Here is a 16,961-nt window from a genome sequence, read left to right as displayed (position 1 = left end):
ATGCTTCTTTGTAGCTTTTTGATTAGGTCTTACTTTTTTTTTTTTCCTCTCCCTTCTGTAGGCGGCATTGGCGCATCGGCTGGTAAGCCGAGAAGGGTCTGTAACCCAGCTGCCTCTCTATACCTCACCATCTTTACCCAACATTACTCTTGGGCTGCCCGCTAGTGGATCCGCCAATGTAAGTTCAACAAACCCCCATGGGAACATATATGTCCCTGCTCAATTTATGCTGCAGATAAGAAAATGACCTGTTAATATATATTTTGAAAAATAAAGATGCCATTTTTGTTTTATTTGCTTTATTTTGAAAAACAAAATTACGGTAGTAATATGGCAATTTTTACTTTGGCCACTGGGTTCTCTTTTAGACTTGTACTTCCTGATGTTTCAGGAACAGTTTTCAGCAGTTTGCTTATCATCAGAGGCAGGATTACAGTGATAGGTAACACCTAATCACAGCTGATAACACCGGATCAATCATTCATAGTAGGTGACATCGCAGCTTCCTCTCCCTTCACAAGGTCCTTTAGATGACATACATGTTTCCTGGAACACAAAGTTAGTCTATAAACACCCCAGTGGTCAGCGTGAAAATGGCACAATTTCTTTATTTTTTTTATTTTTAATGCAAATTGTGATATGGAAAAAAATGATTGCCAAAAACAATCTGTTTAGCACAAAAAAAAAATAACAGTAGGTAATTTTCTGGTTGCAGATTCCCTTTTTTTTTATCAGATAGATTTTTATTATCCATAACAAAAAAATTCCAGATAATTCTCGTGACATTGTTACACAAAACTTTTACAGATATCATTTCCCCCCCCCCCCCTCTCCCCACCCAACCCCTTAGAGACCCCAGCCATAACCTCCACAGTTCCTAAAATCATGCAAACAGTTGAATAACCGTCCGTTGTGTTTCCTATTAGACACTGGTCTCTGCAGATTCCATTTAAAATCACAAGGTTCTGTATTAAAATATAGAAGTCTTTACGAGCAATGGGAAACACCTTCAATATGTTTTCAGATTAATATGACTGTATTGATATTTTCTAAGTGAGAACATGTGTATATCATCATCATCATCATTATCAATGTTCTGCAGGGAATAAAGCCATTCACTGTACTGATAATGAGCCACAATCTGCTTATTCCTTGTCTGTGTTTATACAACTGCGAATAGATTAATGTGAAGCTTCCACTGCAGGTATTAGTGCAAACCCCCCACTAGGGACCCTACCTACAAATTAAAAACTGGGGCACCACTCCCCCCCCCCCCCCCCCCCCCAGAAAAAAAAATAAAAATGAAACCTTACCTACCCATGTGGAACCTTTCACATTCGCTCAATGGAGCAGTGTAAAATGTATAGATAAGGACAGTATGTATAATATATAGTGCATGCAATATATGTATGCGTGTATATATATATATATTGTGCGTGTGTGTATATATGTATATATATATACATATATATATATATATATATATATAGTCAGTATATATATATATATATATATATATATATATATATATATATATATCGTGTGTGTGTATATATATATAATATATATTTTTTATAGATTGAGATATCTGTGTATAATATATATGTATGTACCGTATATAGTCTGTGTTTTGCCCTCCACATTCTTCTGTTCCTAATGCTGAGCGAATCTTGCACTTTAATAATGGTCTTTATTTACACAATACATTTCTTTTAGTAATCCATTACAAGATCTTGAGACACAAGCATATGTATTCTCTCATGTCTGTTTTCAATATATTAAGTTGTAAATATTCTTTTTGCCTTCCCTGCTCCGTATTATTTAGGGTGGGTCTGGACCGGACTCTGATCGCCTTTCCCTGTCTACTATCCAACAACGCCTGTCCTTATTTCCGGCTGCCCACCTTACTCCGTACCTTGGTGCTGATGCAGCCAGCTCCCATAACTCCCTCCTGCAGCATATGGTCCTTCTGGAGCAGCCCAGTGCACAGAGCCCATTAGTAACCGGTGAGCACATCAGACGTGTGGCCGTCATCTACTGCACATGAATCCGCCGCAGCAGCTTTAGCAGACTTGTTTTATTGCTTTCAGGGTTGGGTGCGCTTCCTCTTCACTCCCAGTCCTTAGTGTCCACTGATCGCGTCTCCCCAACTATCCACAAGTTACGTCACCACCGCCCTCTGGGCCGCACACAGTCTGCGCCGCTGCCTCAGAACTCTCATGCTCTGCAGCACCTGGTCATCCAGCAGCAGCACCAACAGTTCCTTGAGAAGCACAAACAGCAGTTCCAACAACAGCAGCAGCTACACCTCAACAAGGTGTGTGCCCCACTTCTTCATGGGCTTATCCAGGCGCTGTATCTATCATTTCTCCTTGTCTCTGAATTCTAATCTTGTGTGTGCATATGTTTGGGGCAAAATCCCACAATTTCACACTTATCACATGTCCACAATGATCAGACATATTCAGGACCTCCTATCCTGTGGTAAATGGCAGGTGTGGGAAAAATCCTTTAAACATTTTCCATAAGATGTGGTAAAGGGAGTCTGTGAGTACAAAGTGACTGTTCACACCAAGCACATGTGCTGAGTACTCGCTTGGTGTGGCTGAGCAGTTTAGTGCACCTCCACATATTCTTGTTTTTCCCATCTGTCTCAGCCCCCCTACTTCCTTGATTGACAGCTCTCGCTTTACAGGAGCCAGAGAAAGGAGGAGATAGTTGGAAAACAAGTTGGTGAGAAGGTGTGCTGAAGTGTTTGGCCCCGCCATGTGTGCACAGGTTGCCTGTACTTGGTTTGAACAGTCATTTTGTGCTGAAAAACTCCCTTGGAAAACATGTTCTGGGTCTTAAAGGGGTTTTCCACTATTTGGGCATCCTCATATAAATCCCTATGTTTTCCCCAGTAAAGTAATAACACCTATAGTCCCCTCCGATGCTGGCGCTGTTCCAGCGGTGTCTGCACTTGATCTCCTGGGGTTCGCTTGACATTATGTCATGCAATCCCTGTGGCCAATAAGCGCTGGTTTCACTCTCCTACTGACGTAATTAGCATTCAGAGGAAGTGAGAAAGCAGCGGCAATTCTCACTTTCTTTAGATATCTTGATTTACCCAAAGGAGACGAGATTGAAGCCAGTGTTGATTAGCGACAGGGTTCGCGGGACATAACATGTCGCATGATCCCTGGGAGAGCTGATGCCGACACCGCTAGAACGGCACTGGCAGCGCAGGTAAGTGTTATTTTTCCGGGGGTAAACAGGGATTCAGAAGGGGTTGTCTGAGTAGTGTACAGCCCCTTTAAACATTGATGGCCTTTCCTCGGGATAGACAGTGTTTGGACAGTGGTTGTTTTGCACCTGCAACTGTTATTGATTTGTAAATTCTACAGATTTATTATTTATTTAAAGTGTGTTATCAATATTGATTTTTCAAGCAATAAAAAAAGGCTTTGTATCCCCCCGACTGCAGTTGTGCTGGGACAGCTCAGTGTTATCACTCTGTTTCTTAGAGCAACTGAACAGGTATCTTGCCTGTACTACAAAATTAAAACTGGAGCAGTGAGTAAATGACCCCTCTTAATTTTTTTCTTATTACAGGCTCAATTAGGTCTGCACTGAAATTGTACAAAATTCAGTGTATCCCCATGTGTTATTGAGATATTCTGACCACAGGATATGCTATTAATGTGTGGTAGCTGGAAACCCAAACACTGGGACCCAAGTTATCAGTAAAATAGGCGTCCACTGAGCCTTTTATTGATTCTGAAGCTGGTTGACAGCTGTCATATTAAGGAGTAGAATCAATGGAGTGACAGTGACCTTTGTGGTGTAACCTCTTATTCTCATTTTAGGACTCTCCTACTTTTTAGTTTTGTCTCATTTTCTCCGTTACCCAATGTAAAAATCTTCTCTTTTAACCCTTCATTGCTATCTTTAATCTTTTATCCTGAGTTACTTTGTGTTGTAAATATATTATTCTCAACTTGATGCTGGTTTTTAGATGTTTTTGTATTTTTTTTTATTAGCATGAATTTGTCAATTTTTTTTTGTATTTGCTTCAGATGATTCCTAAAGTCAATGAGGTTTCACGACAACATGAAAGCCACCCCGAGGAAACCGAAGAGGAGCTGCGCGAGCATCAAGCTCTACATGAGGATTCCTATATAGAACATGGATCCGATCATAAAGAGCAAAGCCTTGGAGGCCATGTGCGCGTGAAGCAGGAGCGAGACGAAAGTGAGGATGAAGCCAGCTCACAGGAGCTAGAGCAGAGCCAACTTCAGGCCGAGCAAGATCTTCTCTTCAGACAGGTATGTGACACATAATTATTGCCAGGCTTCTTATATTTCTCTAGTCTTATGTATATTTTTTGAAAATCCATATCATCTTGACATTACAGCAAACCCTTTTATTGGAGCAGCAGCGCATACATCAGCTGAGGAACTATCAAGCCTCCATGGAAGCTGCTGGTGTTGTCGTACATTTTGGTGGACACAGACCACTCTCAAGAGCCCAGTCTTCTCCAGCCTCTGCCTCATTTCCCATGTCTGTTCAAGAAACACCTACCAAGCCACGATTCACTACAGGTGCAGTATTATGTCACTTGAAAGAGGTTATGAGAATTCCTGCCCACTCCCTCAAAAAAAAAAAAAATGATGAAAAGATGGAAAGTGAGAAAATAACAGTAGCTATACTCATTGGGAGCAACCGTTCTTGTGGTCTCCACCAGGACAGGAAACCATGACATCTCATTCTTCGGTCATCTGACTATGACATCCCATTCTTCGGTCATCTGGCTAATGAGGCTTGCGATTGAGTCCTGGTCATTAATGGTTAGAATTCCAAAGTTCTTGTAAACGGAAGCAACTTGTTTTTTTTTACTTTTTTTTATTAAAGATCCTCTCTGCTTGTTACTTATGTTAGCAACCACCTAAAGGTGGCTGGTTCCCTAGACAAGAATCGCGCACTTGGAAGCTGCTTGCTTGTCAGTGCCACTCTGAAGCTATCCAGATCGTTGGGTTCACCAAGTCTTACTTTCCCTCGCTCTTCTCCCATGCTGCAGAGACAAAGCTGCCTCTGTTATCAGCCTGGCAGAGCACACAGTTCGGACCAGCAGTGTGACCATCATGCTCTTGCAAACTGTCAATGTTCAGGAGCACACTGTTCCCCTGCAAGCAGAAAGGGGAGTAGTGCGCTCAATAAGGCAAAAGATGAGCTCTCCTGAAGGCAAAAGATGAGTGCTTCTGGAGGCAGAAGATGAGCGCCCCTGGAGGCAGAAGATGAGCACGCCTTCACATTAGTAAGGTCAAAGGAAGTCATATTCTAAATCTGCTTGAACTGTAAAATCAAAGGGGCTTTTTTTACTTCCACTTTTTTTTTTTTAATTAGGTCTTATTTTTACATGGCTTTAAAAAAAATCACTTTGCCTGACAATTTGGAATGTACATTTTCTGCAGGCCTTGTCTATGACACGTTGATGCTGAAACATCAGTGCATCTGTGGGAACACTAACAGCCATCCTGAGCATGCTGGCCGTATACAAAGCATCTGGTCCAGGCTGCAAGAGACAGGTCTAAGGAGCATGTGTGAGGTGAGCAAGGGTTTACACTTTTTTTTTTATTTTTCTCTTTTTTTTAGCTTTTGGGGATAAACAAGTCATTGCTTTAAGTCTGATCTCCATGCTTTTTTATGTATAGTGTATACGGGGCAGAAAAGCCACTTTGGAAGAACTGCAAACTGTCCACTCCGAGGCGCACTCTCTGCTCTATGGCACCAACCCTCTGAATCGACAGAAGTTGGAGGGTAAATGTTAACATTGATACGGCAATTACTTCCTTCACTGTCAGATCTCCCCTTTTACAGTAGTGTTAAAAATAATAGCAGTCCAATATGACTAACCAGATTAATCACTGTTTTTGGTAGAAATTATATTCCCACATGTCAAGCAATTTACCAGTTGGTGTAGTAGATTCTGTTGATTCTAAGAAAACCACCAGACTCCGCATTCATGATCTGTCCCTTCTTTTAAAAATAGTGCACCTATGCTATGAAAACGGCTGGGATGTTGGCTTTGTGCACTTGTTTTTGGTGTTTATTTGCTGGTTTGTTCTCTTTGTAATCTGCTAGTAACCGATCTCCACTAACCATTCCCCTTTCCTCATGCAGGATCTTTGACCTCCATGTTCGTCCGTCTACCTTGTGGAGGGGTTGGGGTGAGTGTTTATTCCAAAGCTGCTTTTAGTGTGTTTTAGCTTTTTTTTCTGGCTAATATGTTGGCACTTCTGGATGACGCTTGGCACAATCATTTTAGATAGCGAGGGAGTAGATTGAGTGATGGACATTGCAGAATTATAATCATGATTTTGTATATTTTTGCTGTTGAGCCAAACACAACCAACTTTGATGAGGCTTTGTCAGAGGTTTTGCATTTTCGATGGGATAGATGTGATGATATCTTCATGTGTCTAGGTTGACAGTGATACAATTTGGAATGAGGTCCACTCCTCTGGGGCGGCTCGACTCGCAGTAGGATGTGTGGTGGAACTTGCCTCCAAAGTGGTTGCCGGAGAGCTGAAGGTGAGACCCTTTTGTGTATGGTAATATTTCTATCTGCCACTGTAAACTTTTCCACTAAAATGTGGTTCCATGGTGGATATTTGTGATATAGTAATACATTTTGTCCTCCCCTTGTAGAATGGCTTTGCTGTGGTTAGGCCTCCCGGTCACCATGCAGAGGAGAGCACGCCAATGTAAGTTCTGTCCTGAGAATTTCATCTTGAGCGTTAATATGGTTAAACGGGTTGTCCACTACTAGGACAACCTCTTCTTGATCCAGATGTTTGGCCCCCATAACAAAAATAAAACCTATACTTACCTCCTGTGTCAGCGCCGTTCCCACGATGTTGGCTCTCAGGACACCGGTGCTGCTGTTTTGACACGTGATGCCGGCACCCAATCAATGCTGGCGCCACGGTCCCCACTTTCGGACAAATCGAACATGAAGAGTATGTCCAGACTGCAGCTGATCTCGGACTTTCTCTTCATACTCATTTCAACACAAGGCAGGGCCAGTGAAGCCAGTGATGGTTGAGCATGAGGAGGTGATTATAAGCTTTATTATTTTATGGGGCTCAAGCGAGGGGTATGAGAAGAAGTTGTCCAAGTATTGCACAACTTATTTAAATCTTGAGTTGTAATTTTTTATTATTTTTTGTCTTTAATATTTTTATTGGGATTCAGCAAAATTGGTATGAAAACGGAAGATTCCAATTACGTTCAATAGCAAAAAAAAAAAAAAAGAGTTGACGGTTGTTAATATTAAGTTATTGTTAAACATTAGAATATAAGTATAATCAGCTTTTGATTTGTAATTTAATCTACACATGATTTCTTACATTTTAGGGGTTTTTGCTACTTCAATTCTGTAGCAATCACGGCGAAACTTCTCCAGCAGAGGTTCAATGTTGGAAAAATATTGATTGTAGATTGGGTGAGTGGCTACTAACTCTATACTGCCAATCTATAGAAAAAAAGTGTCATTATTTATAACATTGATTTGTATATTTTAGGATGTTCATCATGGAAATGGCACCCAACAGGCATTCTACACAGATCCTAGTGTCCTTTACATATCAGTCCACCGCTATGATGACGGAAACTTCTTCCCAGGCAGTGGGGCGCCCGATGAGGTATGTATATTTATTTTATGATGGCGTTTATTAGGACGTGACATGATTGTCTGTTGAAGCGTGCAGACAGGTAATTCTTTCACAGGCATATGATGAGTGTGGATCGAAAGTCTTTCAATTCTAATCCAACAGCTTCTCCCATTACCATGCACACAGCTTTTATATTATAAACAACAATGTGCAATATAATAATCATTGGAAAAAAGGTATTAAGCCCCAGTACAGTTGTCGATGCCTGTGTGTTTGCTTTTTTCTGATTCTTTAAAAAAAATTTAAAAAAAACTCTACACGTATGGCGCAAGTCGGGCACAGTTGTGTGGAGCAGGCTCAGGGGCTGAGCCTGCACCATACCTGGCAGCTTCTGGTTGTGTTACACACCTAAGGCTTACTTTTACCAGCAGTTGAGCTCCGCTCACTCCTGTTAAGTCCTTTAAACACCACTCTCAATTTCTTCACGGTTTCCTTTAAGGTGTGTGGTCCACACAGTGCGCCATTACAGGTTTCCTTCGTTCTCCACTTTATGCGATCTTGGGGTGCAGATAAGTTGCCATGCCAGTCATGGACTTGCTTAAGGCCTCCATATCTGTCGCGACAGTCCTCCAGTAAAGACCAGGTCGTGGCTGTGCTTCGTAAGAGTCTGTGATTTTACAAACGTCAGACGTTCACATGTTCAAGTGGATCCCTAAGTGGATTTAAAAATAAATAAATAAATAAAACATTTATAAATAATAATAAAAAAAAGCACCTTCAAATTCTATATGCAAATTGCCTCTTCTGAGAAAGAGGACTTAAACTCTATAGCGCCACCTGTTGGAAGTAGCGATCCTACAAGTCACAATCAACCCTCTAACGAGTCGTGCAATATGACTGAGGATAAAAGCCAAATCAGTTTCTCAATTCGCAGACACGGTGTTTCGGGCTGTTGGCCCTCGGTGGCGCTATAGAGTTAAGTCCTCTTTTTCTAAGAAGAGGCAATTTGCATATTTAATTTCCCAGAAGAGCATTGCACGGTGAATAAGCCTCCTTACCTTGACAAGCCAGCTGGTATGTCACTGTCCATAAGGAGAAACGCTACCCCTTAGACCCCAGTCCAGAGCCTCTCACCTAGCCAAATCAGTTCTCATGCTTCGCACTGACGAGGGCCAACAGCCCGAAACACCGTGTCTGCGAATTGAGATACTGATTTGGCTTTTATCCTAAGTCACATTGCACGACTCGTTAAAGGGTTGATTGTGACTTGTAGGATCGCTACTTAAAATTCTAATAATTTTTCCCCCTTTAAAAAGAAAGAAGTTTAAAAAACAAAACAAAAAACATTCGGTGTTTATATAAATCTAAATTGTAGCTCTTAGAAGGGTAGGAAAAAGCAAACATTGGATATGACGGAAAGCGTTTACTGTGTTGTACACTGCTTCTTACTCCCCATTGTGTCACGTTTAACTTTTCTGTGCATTTTTAGTTATATTTTTTGTTCTGACATGGATTTATGGACACCCACGTTGTGCATTATGGCTGTTTACTTGTTCCCTGCTGTTCGCATTACCGGACATAATTCTTATTTTTAAAGGCCGGATTATTATTGTAATTATTCCTGCTAAAGGTGAAATTACCATTTCAGATGCATCTGGAGATTCTATAGTTTATGCAAATGTTTTTCATTTGGAAGACAGAATCCAGTGGAAATGTGAAATATATGGCTGTGTTAATAAATAATCATGGACGTACGTGTATAGAAGTGCATGCTTATGTCACATACTGGGTATGGAACAAGGCTATTGTTTAGGTCGCCAATGTCCTCATTGCCTAACATCTAGCAGCAGTCTATTTGTGAGAACAGCCTGTGTTTCTTCCCAATATTGATGTGAAAATTGCAGTTATTTGTCTTAAGAAAAACAATTGGTAGTTGAATACAGTTGTTTATAGAGGTCTGTTTTGTTCTTGAACTCTTCTTTTGCTGAAAAAAAAAAAAAAAGTTCATGAACAATAAAGTAGATTTCATGTTTCTAATGCGTATGGGGCTGATGGACGCCCCTGCAGAGTGCCTGCCTCCGCAGGGTTTGCTTGACCAGCTTACTTTTGTGTTTTCTTGCTGCTTTTTGTTTTGTAAAGCAGTTTTTTGCTTCTTTTTGTACAGGTTGGCACCGCGACTGGTGCGGGGTTTAATGTGAATATGGCTTTTACTGGAGGCTTAAATCCACCCATGGGTGATGCCGACTACTTGGCTGCTTTCAGGTAAGCGGAAATGTCACAGTCCATGCATGTGCCACACTTTAGTCTGATACAAATGGTCGAGAGATCAGGTATGCAGTTGGAGTCAAAATTATTCAAAAAAAAAACCCCCCCCCCCCCAATTGCAATTTAGGTTTACCTTTATCTTACAAACTTTCTGCTGTTTTGCAATAAAGCAATGAAACAAGAACAATTTAAGTCGCTCAGCACAACGAATATAATAAGAGGTTTCTCCAAATTCAGCCCAAAGTAACACTTTTAGGGCAGTCTCAGAATTATTCAACCCCTTCATGACAAGCGTAGAAGCACTTTGGCTTTCATGACCTGCCACGAACGTGAAGCATCACACCAGCTTCTGGCATCGATCCTGAGGATTCTTAGCCAATGGCCTCCCAGTCGGTAATATTCTTGGGTTGTCATGAGTGGTCCAAAAAGTTGAAGATAAAAGATCATTTATTTTGCAAAAACAAAGGAAAAATATACAAAGGCATGGAGTAACATTTCTGAATGAATGAATTCGAGAGGCACACATAGCCACGTCCCGCCTTACCTCTGCTCCACCCAAAACTGTCATGAAAATACAAAAAGTTTAAAAAATTGTGCAACTTTTAAAAGTGTATTAAGCCTGGTTTTTGCATAAACCCTTTTGAAAGCTTGAGTGTTTAAAAGAAGCTCAAAAGTTTTTTAAGTTTTTTTGGCGTGATAGTCTGTCGTCTTCTCCATAAATGCCAGGAAAAAAAATGGTGTGAACATTCCCTTAGAAGTGCTGAAGATCTCCATGCCCAAACTCCTAGACGTCCACCTCTACTCTCCCCAAGGTGTATGTGTATTTGGACCCATTATTCTCCAAAAACATATAAATAAGCCTCCCAAGTTTTGGGACTCTGTCTTGTGGAGCATCAGTGGACTATCAAGATTATCAATGATCCCATGCATATCTCAAAGTCCACCTAGACTTGGGTTCAGATGTCTTGGAAGATTCTGGAATGGCTGTCAGTCACCTGACTTGAACACCATAGGAAATCTTTGCTGGGATTTCAAGAAGGTTTGAGCAGCACACAAAACCATTATTGTTAGTGATCTGGAGGCTGTAGCTCTTGAACGAATGGGCTAAGATTCCTCAGGAACTTTGCAAGAAGCTGATGTCAACTGTATATTGGCTTCAGCCGGGTACCGCACATCCGCCCAATGTTCAAATCAATAGGTGATGAATTTGAGCATCCATACGGCACTGGGAACAGCTGATCGGCGGGGTGCTGGGTGTCACACATGCAGCAATCTGGTATTGATGACCTATCTTAAGGATAGGCCGTCAATGTAAAAGTCCCAGAAACTTCTTAAATTCAACTGGGTAAACCTATTAGGATTCCAGTGTTCATGTGATAGCGACAGTCAAAGGTTTTTCTTCTAACATCAGTTGGCATGTGATGATGCATATTTTTGTTACTCTTCAGGACTGTGGTGCTGCCAATAGCCAGCGAGTTTGCCCCAGAAGTTATTTTGGTCTCTGCAGGATTTGATGCTGTAGAAGGGCACCCGGCTCCTCTGGGAGGGTACATGGTTTCAGCTAAATGTAAGTTGATGAGGGTATGATACCTTAAAGGGAATCCATTTGAATTTTCATGCTGCTTCGAACTACATGAAGTCACTAAAGTACTAGCCTTAGAAGCGAGACTGGCACAAGGAAAAGTTTCTGCTGGGTGATTCCCATCTTCTACCACCTCAGCTTCATTGACTGTTCTCTCCTTAATATAAAAAAGCCCATCAATCAAGCTGATCCAGAGGGGGGCCCGCCTGGCAGACACTTCTCCATGTGCCTGGACTCCTTCGCTATGTGTTTGTAAAACTATGTCTGAAATCCTGCAGCTTCAGAGTAAAATACTTTTGCTGTGTAATAATGGACTTGTTAGAATGTCATGCTGCTTGTGACTCAGGAAGCATTAAAGTGATCTCAATTTCCCATTATCTTGAAGCTGATGTATTTTTTTGTTTCGTTCTTTAAATATATAGTACCAATCAAAAGTTTGATAACTGTTTATGGAATGGTTTTCCTTGTTCCTACTGGAATGTGCACATTGGAGATTCACACTGAAGGAATACAATATGGAAACAAGGAGTAAAGAAACACGTGTGAAACAAAACAATGTGTGTTAAATAGTGGTGAGCGATTATGCTCGGATATTGTGTTATCCGACCATTCTCAGGTGATACTCAAGTCTCTTGGATGTGCTCGAGTATTATGTTCGAGTCCCCGCGGCTGCATGATTCGCGGCTGTTAGGCAATCTCTGCATGTGTTGTGGCTGTCTACCAAACAGGCAATCCTCACATGTGTTGCGGCTGTCTAACAGCCGCGAATCAGGCTAAAGCCAGGACTTGAACATATTGCGCCCAAGATATTCGGATAATACTATATCCGAGCACGCTTGTTTATCACTAGTGTAAAACCTTAAATCCTCAATGTTCGCCCCTTTTACTAAGACAGCTTTACACCCCCTTGTAGTTCTCCTTAGCAGTTTCATCAACTAATCACCTGGAATGGCTTCTAGTGAACAGGCATGCCTCATCATGAGTTAACTTCTGGAATCATTGGGCTTCAAACAAGGTTTCTGACCATCAAATGTGTTTTGCAGTGGCAGGGTTGTACACAGTTCCATACAGTGCTCAGCCCTATTCTACGACTGTTCTAAGCTAGAATATGGCAAGGATTACTCAACTAAGTAAAAAGAAACGACAGTCCACTATTACTTTAAGACATGAGGGTCAGTCCAAAAAATTGCCAGAACCTTAAAGGCATTTTAATGTGCTATCATGAAAACCATGAATCACTATGATGAAACTGTCTCTCATGAGAACCACCCCAGGAAAGGAAGACCAAGAATTAACTTTGCTGCAGAGGATAAGTTCATCAGCGTTACCGGCTTCAGAAACTGTAATTAGACTGTTCCTCAATTAAAAGCCTTCATAAATTGTGAACAGACATAAAGCAGGTTTTGCTACCTTCAGTCTGAATTTACAATGTGCACATTCCAATAAGAATTAGGAAAATCATTGCATAAATGGGTGTTTCCAGACTTTTGACCAGTACTGTATGTATTTATAAAAAATGTAATACACTGTTTAGAGTAGAAAAAGACACTGGTTTCTTTTCCATTAAACTGTTCACATTTGTGTTGCTGCTTCCGCTTATAACATGACAGCCATCAGCGACACTCAGTTTACCCTTTTGATTTATACAGGTCTGTGATTTTGTTTGCAGACGATTAACTGTTTTGCCTTTCTCACAAAGGTTTTGGATATCTAACAAAACAACTTATGGGGTTGGCTGGAGGCCGTGTGATTCTTGCATTGGAGGGAGGCCATGATCTGACCGCGATCTGCGATGCCTCTGAAGCCTGTGTATCTGCTTTGCTGGGTAATGAGGTGAGAGGGAGAATTTACATTTCATTTCATGTAACAGTCCTTTCACATGTCGAGGTATTGATGCTAGAATTAAAGACAGATTCCAAAAATTACAAGTATGAAATGTATACCTAGGGCTCAATGATAAGGGGACATTCTCTACTTCTACAGGAAAAGAAGGTTTTATCTGACTGCGATTCTTTACGGTGCAAGCAGTGAGATTATGGAACTCTGTCACAAGATGTACCGTATTTTTCGGACTATAAGACGCACCGGACCATAAGGCGCACCCCAAATTTGGGGTGAAAATTGCAGAAAAAAAGATTTTTTATAAGATGGGGGTCCGTCTTATTGTCCGAATTTACAGTATCTTACCTGAGGGCTGGCGATGGCAGAGCAGGGTCACAGGAGGCATGGTGTCGACAGAGGTGGGGTGATGCGGTACGGCGTGCACCTGAGCAGGGTCCCTTCCTGCTTAGGTGGGCGACGCCACGGCCTGGTGTCCATGGGAGGGTTGCAGCAGTGGTTACCGGCAGAGGTGCTGGGATGAGGAGGCGCAGTGAGAGGTATGGCGTGAGGGGTCCCTTTCCCCGGTGAGGTGATGCAGCAGCCCGGTAAGCAGCAGAGCCGGGTGAATCCTGTTGTTATCGGTGGTGGCAGCCATCTTCCTGAGGCCGCGAGTGCGCAGATGAAGCGCTCTGCTTCCCGGGGCTTCAGGAAAATGGCCGCGGGAGGCCGCGCGTGCGCAGATGGAGATCGCGGCGGCCATTTTCCTGAAGCCAAGATCTAAATCTGGGAACTCCATCGCCACCACAATCTCCATCTGCGCACGCGCGGCCTCAGGAAGATGGCCGCCACCACCGATAACAACAGGATTCACCCGGCTCTGCTGCTTACCGGGCTGCTGCATCACCTCACCGGGGAAAGGGACCCCGCTCACTGCGCCTCCTCATCCCCGCACCTCTGCCACCGCACCTCTGCCACCGCACCTCTGCCGCCACGGTAAGCCTGCATTGCGACTATTACACGCACCCCCCAATTTCCCCCCTTTTTTGGGGGGGGAAAAGTGCGTCTTGTAGTCCGAAAAATACGGTAATGGTCGATTCTCTAAACAAGTACAAGGAGGGCCTGGATGCCTTTCTTGATAAACGTAATATTACAGATTGTGACCACTTGACTCAGTGATGGGATGTTGATCCATGGAACAGGTCTGATTGCCAGATGTGAACTTGGAAATCATTTTTTCTCCTAATATGGAGCAGATAACATCTTCCTCTGAATCTACAGCACACTGGTATTGCTGTAAAAATGCTGACGTGCATTTATTGCGGGATAAGACATCGTCTACCTGTTTGTAAAAATGAAGTATTAAATTTAAAAAATGCCAATTTTTCCGCATTGTGCAATCTTTTATTGACCACGCTTCCATCAAACACACACCGTCCTATGAAGTACTTATTTGCTCCATTGTCGAGCCGCTAAGCTCACAGATTCACTCACTGTTCAATGTGAGCAGTGGCGGACACACAGCGATGGACCCAGGGAGGGTGAGTAAGGCCCAGTTTGATTTTATTAAAACAAACTGACTTTATGATTTAAAGGGGTTTTCCAGTTTCAGAAAACACTTGTCCCCTGGCTGAAATGTATATATTGTAATAGTCTTAAGACGCAATAATAGTGCAACTAGATCAGTTTTTCCCAAACTACAGTTCTCATGGCCCCCACCAGATCATGTGTTCAGGATTCCTTTAGTATTACACAGGTGAGAGAATCTGTAGCATTTTCTGATGCCTTAATTATTATTCCATCACCTGTGTAATACTAAGGAAATCCTGAAAAGCTGGTCTATTGGGGGCCGTGAGGACTGGAGTTTGGGAACAACTAATCTAGAAAATTAGAGAAGGGTGTTCCCTACCGTGGCCCTTGTGATCCTGGGCAGAGAGCCACTTATCTATGGAATTACGTGGACCTCCTTTCATGTGAATGAATGCACCTTTCTAGCAGTACCTGCATGGACATATTGTATGGCTAACCAAAACTACATTGGCTTCAGTATGAAAAAAAATAATAGACACCAAAGCGGCCAGGTTCTCCTATTGTTGGTAATGATGCCGTCTTCCCTGACTCTATAATAAAGCATCACGACGCTACTTTACATTGTAGACCGCAAAGCGGGAACTCAACCATTCCGACATCACAGGCAGCTGCTGCCATCTTTTAGCGTGGCAAATTTTTTTACCTCCCATTATTAGTCTTTTGGGCTTCTACCTTGTCCACATGCTGTTGTCACTTTCAGGAACTGTTAGCAACTTTTAGGATATGTGCACACCAAGTCTTGCTAAACTTTTGGAGCAGAAACGCAAAAGTTTTGTGTTTTTGAGAAGAATTTGAAAAGTTTGAATTCTAAAAACTCCTTGAAAATCTTTGCGTCCTCATACCTTTTTATATTCATAACATTGGTTCTGTTTGACGGAAATGAAGCAGCACTAACACGTTTAGATTTTGTTTGGATGGAGGAAGCGTTAACCTGAACCTTTCTTCTGCTTCTATATTCACAGTTAGAGCCCCTCCCGGAGTCCGTGTTACAGCAGAGGCCGAACAGCAATGCAGTGAGCTCTATGGAAAAAGTCATTCAAATCCAAAGTAAGTATAGAATCACTTACCGCAGATCATTTATGGACGATGTGTACTCTGAAATGTCTTTACAAATTTCTTAGAGTAGTTCGCTTTTGTCTTAGAATCCTACTGCAGTATAGGGCAGGGAAACCTGCTTCTAACTATACCTGTTCAGTCATTATTTGGAGCTCTGCTGCTCTGAAATTCAGGTTTCATATGCAGATTAGTCTCCTAAATGCACTGGGGTGAAACCGTGCATTTGCAGTCCTCGACTACCGTTCACTTCTCCTTACCAGTACTGCCTCAGTTTTTTTTGATTGACCGTGGAGAATGAAGGTGATGTTGTGCACCAGAGCCTCTGTCTCCACTATCAATCAAGAAGTGGGGGACTGCGCCATCGAGGAGAATAGAAGAGGAGCCGAGGACTGCAAGTGCACGGATATGCCCACCAGCGCATTAGTAAGCCTAATTTGCGTTTTAATAAAAGATGAATTTCCTCGCTACATAGTGCCAGGTAATGACTGAATATAGATATAGTTGGATCTGTGTTTCCCTGCACTATCCAGCAGTAACTCTGGTTTCTTAGGCACATTCTTACTGACAGGTTCACGTTTAGATTTCTAAAATACAGAAATGATGCTTTTCAGTATCTTCACATCAATACTTTCAGTAGCACTAAAAGAAATGTGTCATCAGAAAATGACCTGTTATTTAAAACCGTTTTTTATGTTAAAGCAGATCTGTCGATTTCACAATACTAACTGCATACATTAATAGATACTTACTTTGAAAATCCACGTCAGAATTTCTGTGTAATCCTGATATTAAAAAGAGCATTTTGAATTCAAAGAGTTTAGAAAGCTCACGAATCCAAGAGTGTTCATCTGACTGAAAGCTGCAGCTTGTACTGAGCACTGTGATGTCTCAGCAGGAAGGAGGGACACTGAGGATCTGGCAATCAGGCTTTAGGTTTGCACTTTAAAAAAATGATTATATAGCCATTCCAACATGCTTTATACCAACCTAATCAG

At 42.0% G+C, this 16,961-nt stretch overlaps 1 protein-coding gene across 2 annotated transcripts in view; it reads left to right on the top strand.

The window, feature by feature from the left end:
* The window catches only part of HDAC4 (histone deacetylase 4), a 173,179-nt gene that overhangs the window by 144,858 nt on the left and 11,360 nt on the right, over nucleotides 1-16,961 (top strand). For both annotated transcript variants that reach the window (XM_077272390.1, XM_077272391.1), the window contains 16 exons: nucleotides 62-178; nucleotides 1,826-2,006; nucleotides 2,091-2,317; nucleotides 4,059-4,307; nucleotides 4,397-4,583; nucleotides 5,454-5,587; nucleotides 5,694-5,799; nucleotides 6,163-6,209; nucleotides 6,466-6,573; nucleotides 6,691-6,746; nucleotides 7,399-7,486; nucleotides 7,566-7,685; nucleotides 9,820-9,917; nucleotides 11,369-11,487; nucleotides 13,202-13,335; nucleotides 15,873-15,957. In XM_077272390.1, coding sequence (XP_077128505.1) covers nucleotides 62-178; nucleotides 1,826-2,006; nucleotides 2,091-2,317; nucleotides 4,059-4,307; nucleotides 4,397-4,583; nucleotides 5,454-5,587; nucleotides 5,694-5,799; nucleotides 6,163-6,209; nucleotides 6,466-6,573; nucleotides 6,691-6,746; nucleotides 7,399-7,486; nucleotides 7,566-7,685; nucleotides 9,820-9,917; nucleotides 11,369-11,487; nucleotides 13,202-13,335; nucleotides 15,873-15,957 — 2,056 coding nt within the window. The remainder of the gene's footprint in view (nucleotides 1-61; nucleotides 179-1,825; nucleotides 2,007-2,090; nucleotides 2,318-4,058; nucleotides 4,308-4,396; nucleotides 4,584-5,453; nucleotides 5,588-5,693; nucleotides 5,800-6,162; nucleotides 6,210-6,465; nucleotides 6,574-6,690; nucleotides 6,747-7,398; nucleotides 7,487-7,565; nucleotides 7,686-9,819; nucleotides 9,918-11,368; nucleotides 11,488-13,201; nucleotides 13,336-15,872; nucleotides 15,958-16,961) is intronic.

Source organism: Ranitomeya variabilis, chromosome 7, assembly GCF_051348905.1.
Source record: "Ranitomeya variabilis isolate aRanVar5 chromosome 7, aRanVar5.hap1, whole genome shotgun sequence".
NCBI classification, from domain to species: Eukaryota; Metazoa; Chordata; class Amphibia; order Anura; family Dendrobatidae; genus Ranitomeya; species Ranitomeya variabilis.
This window is presented reverse-complemented; position numbering and strand designations above follow the sequence as displayed.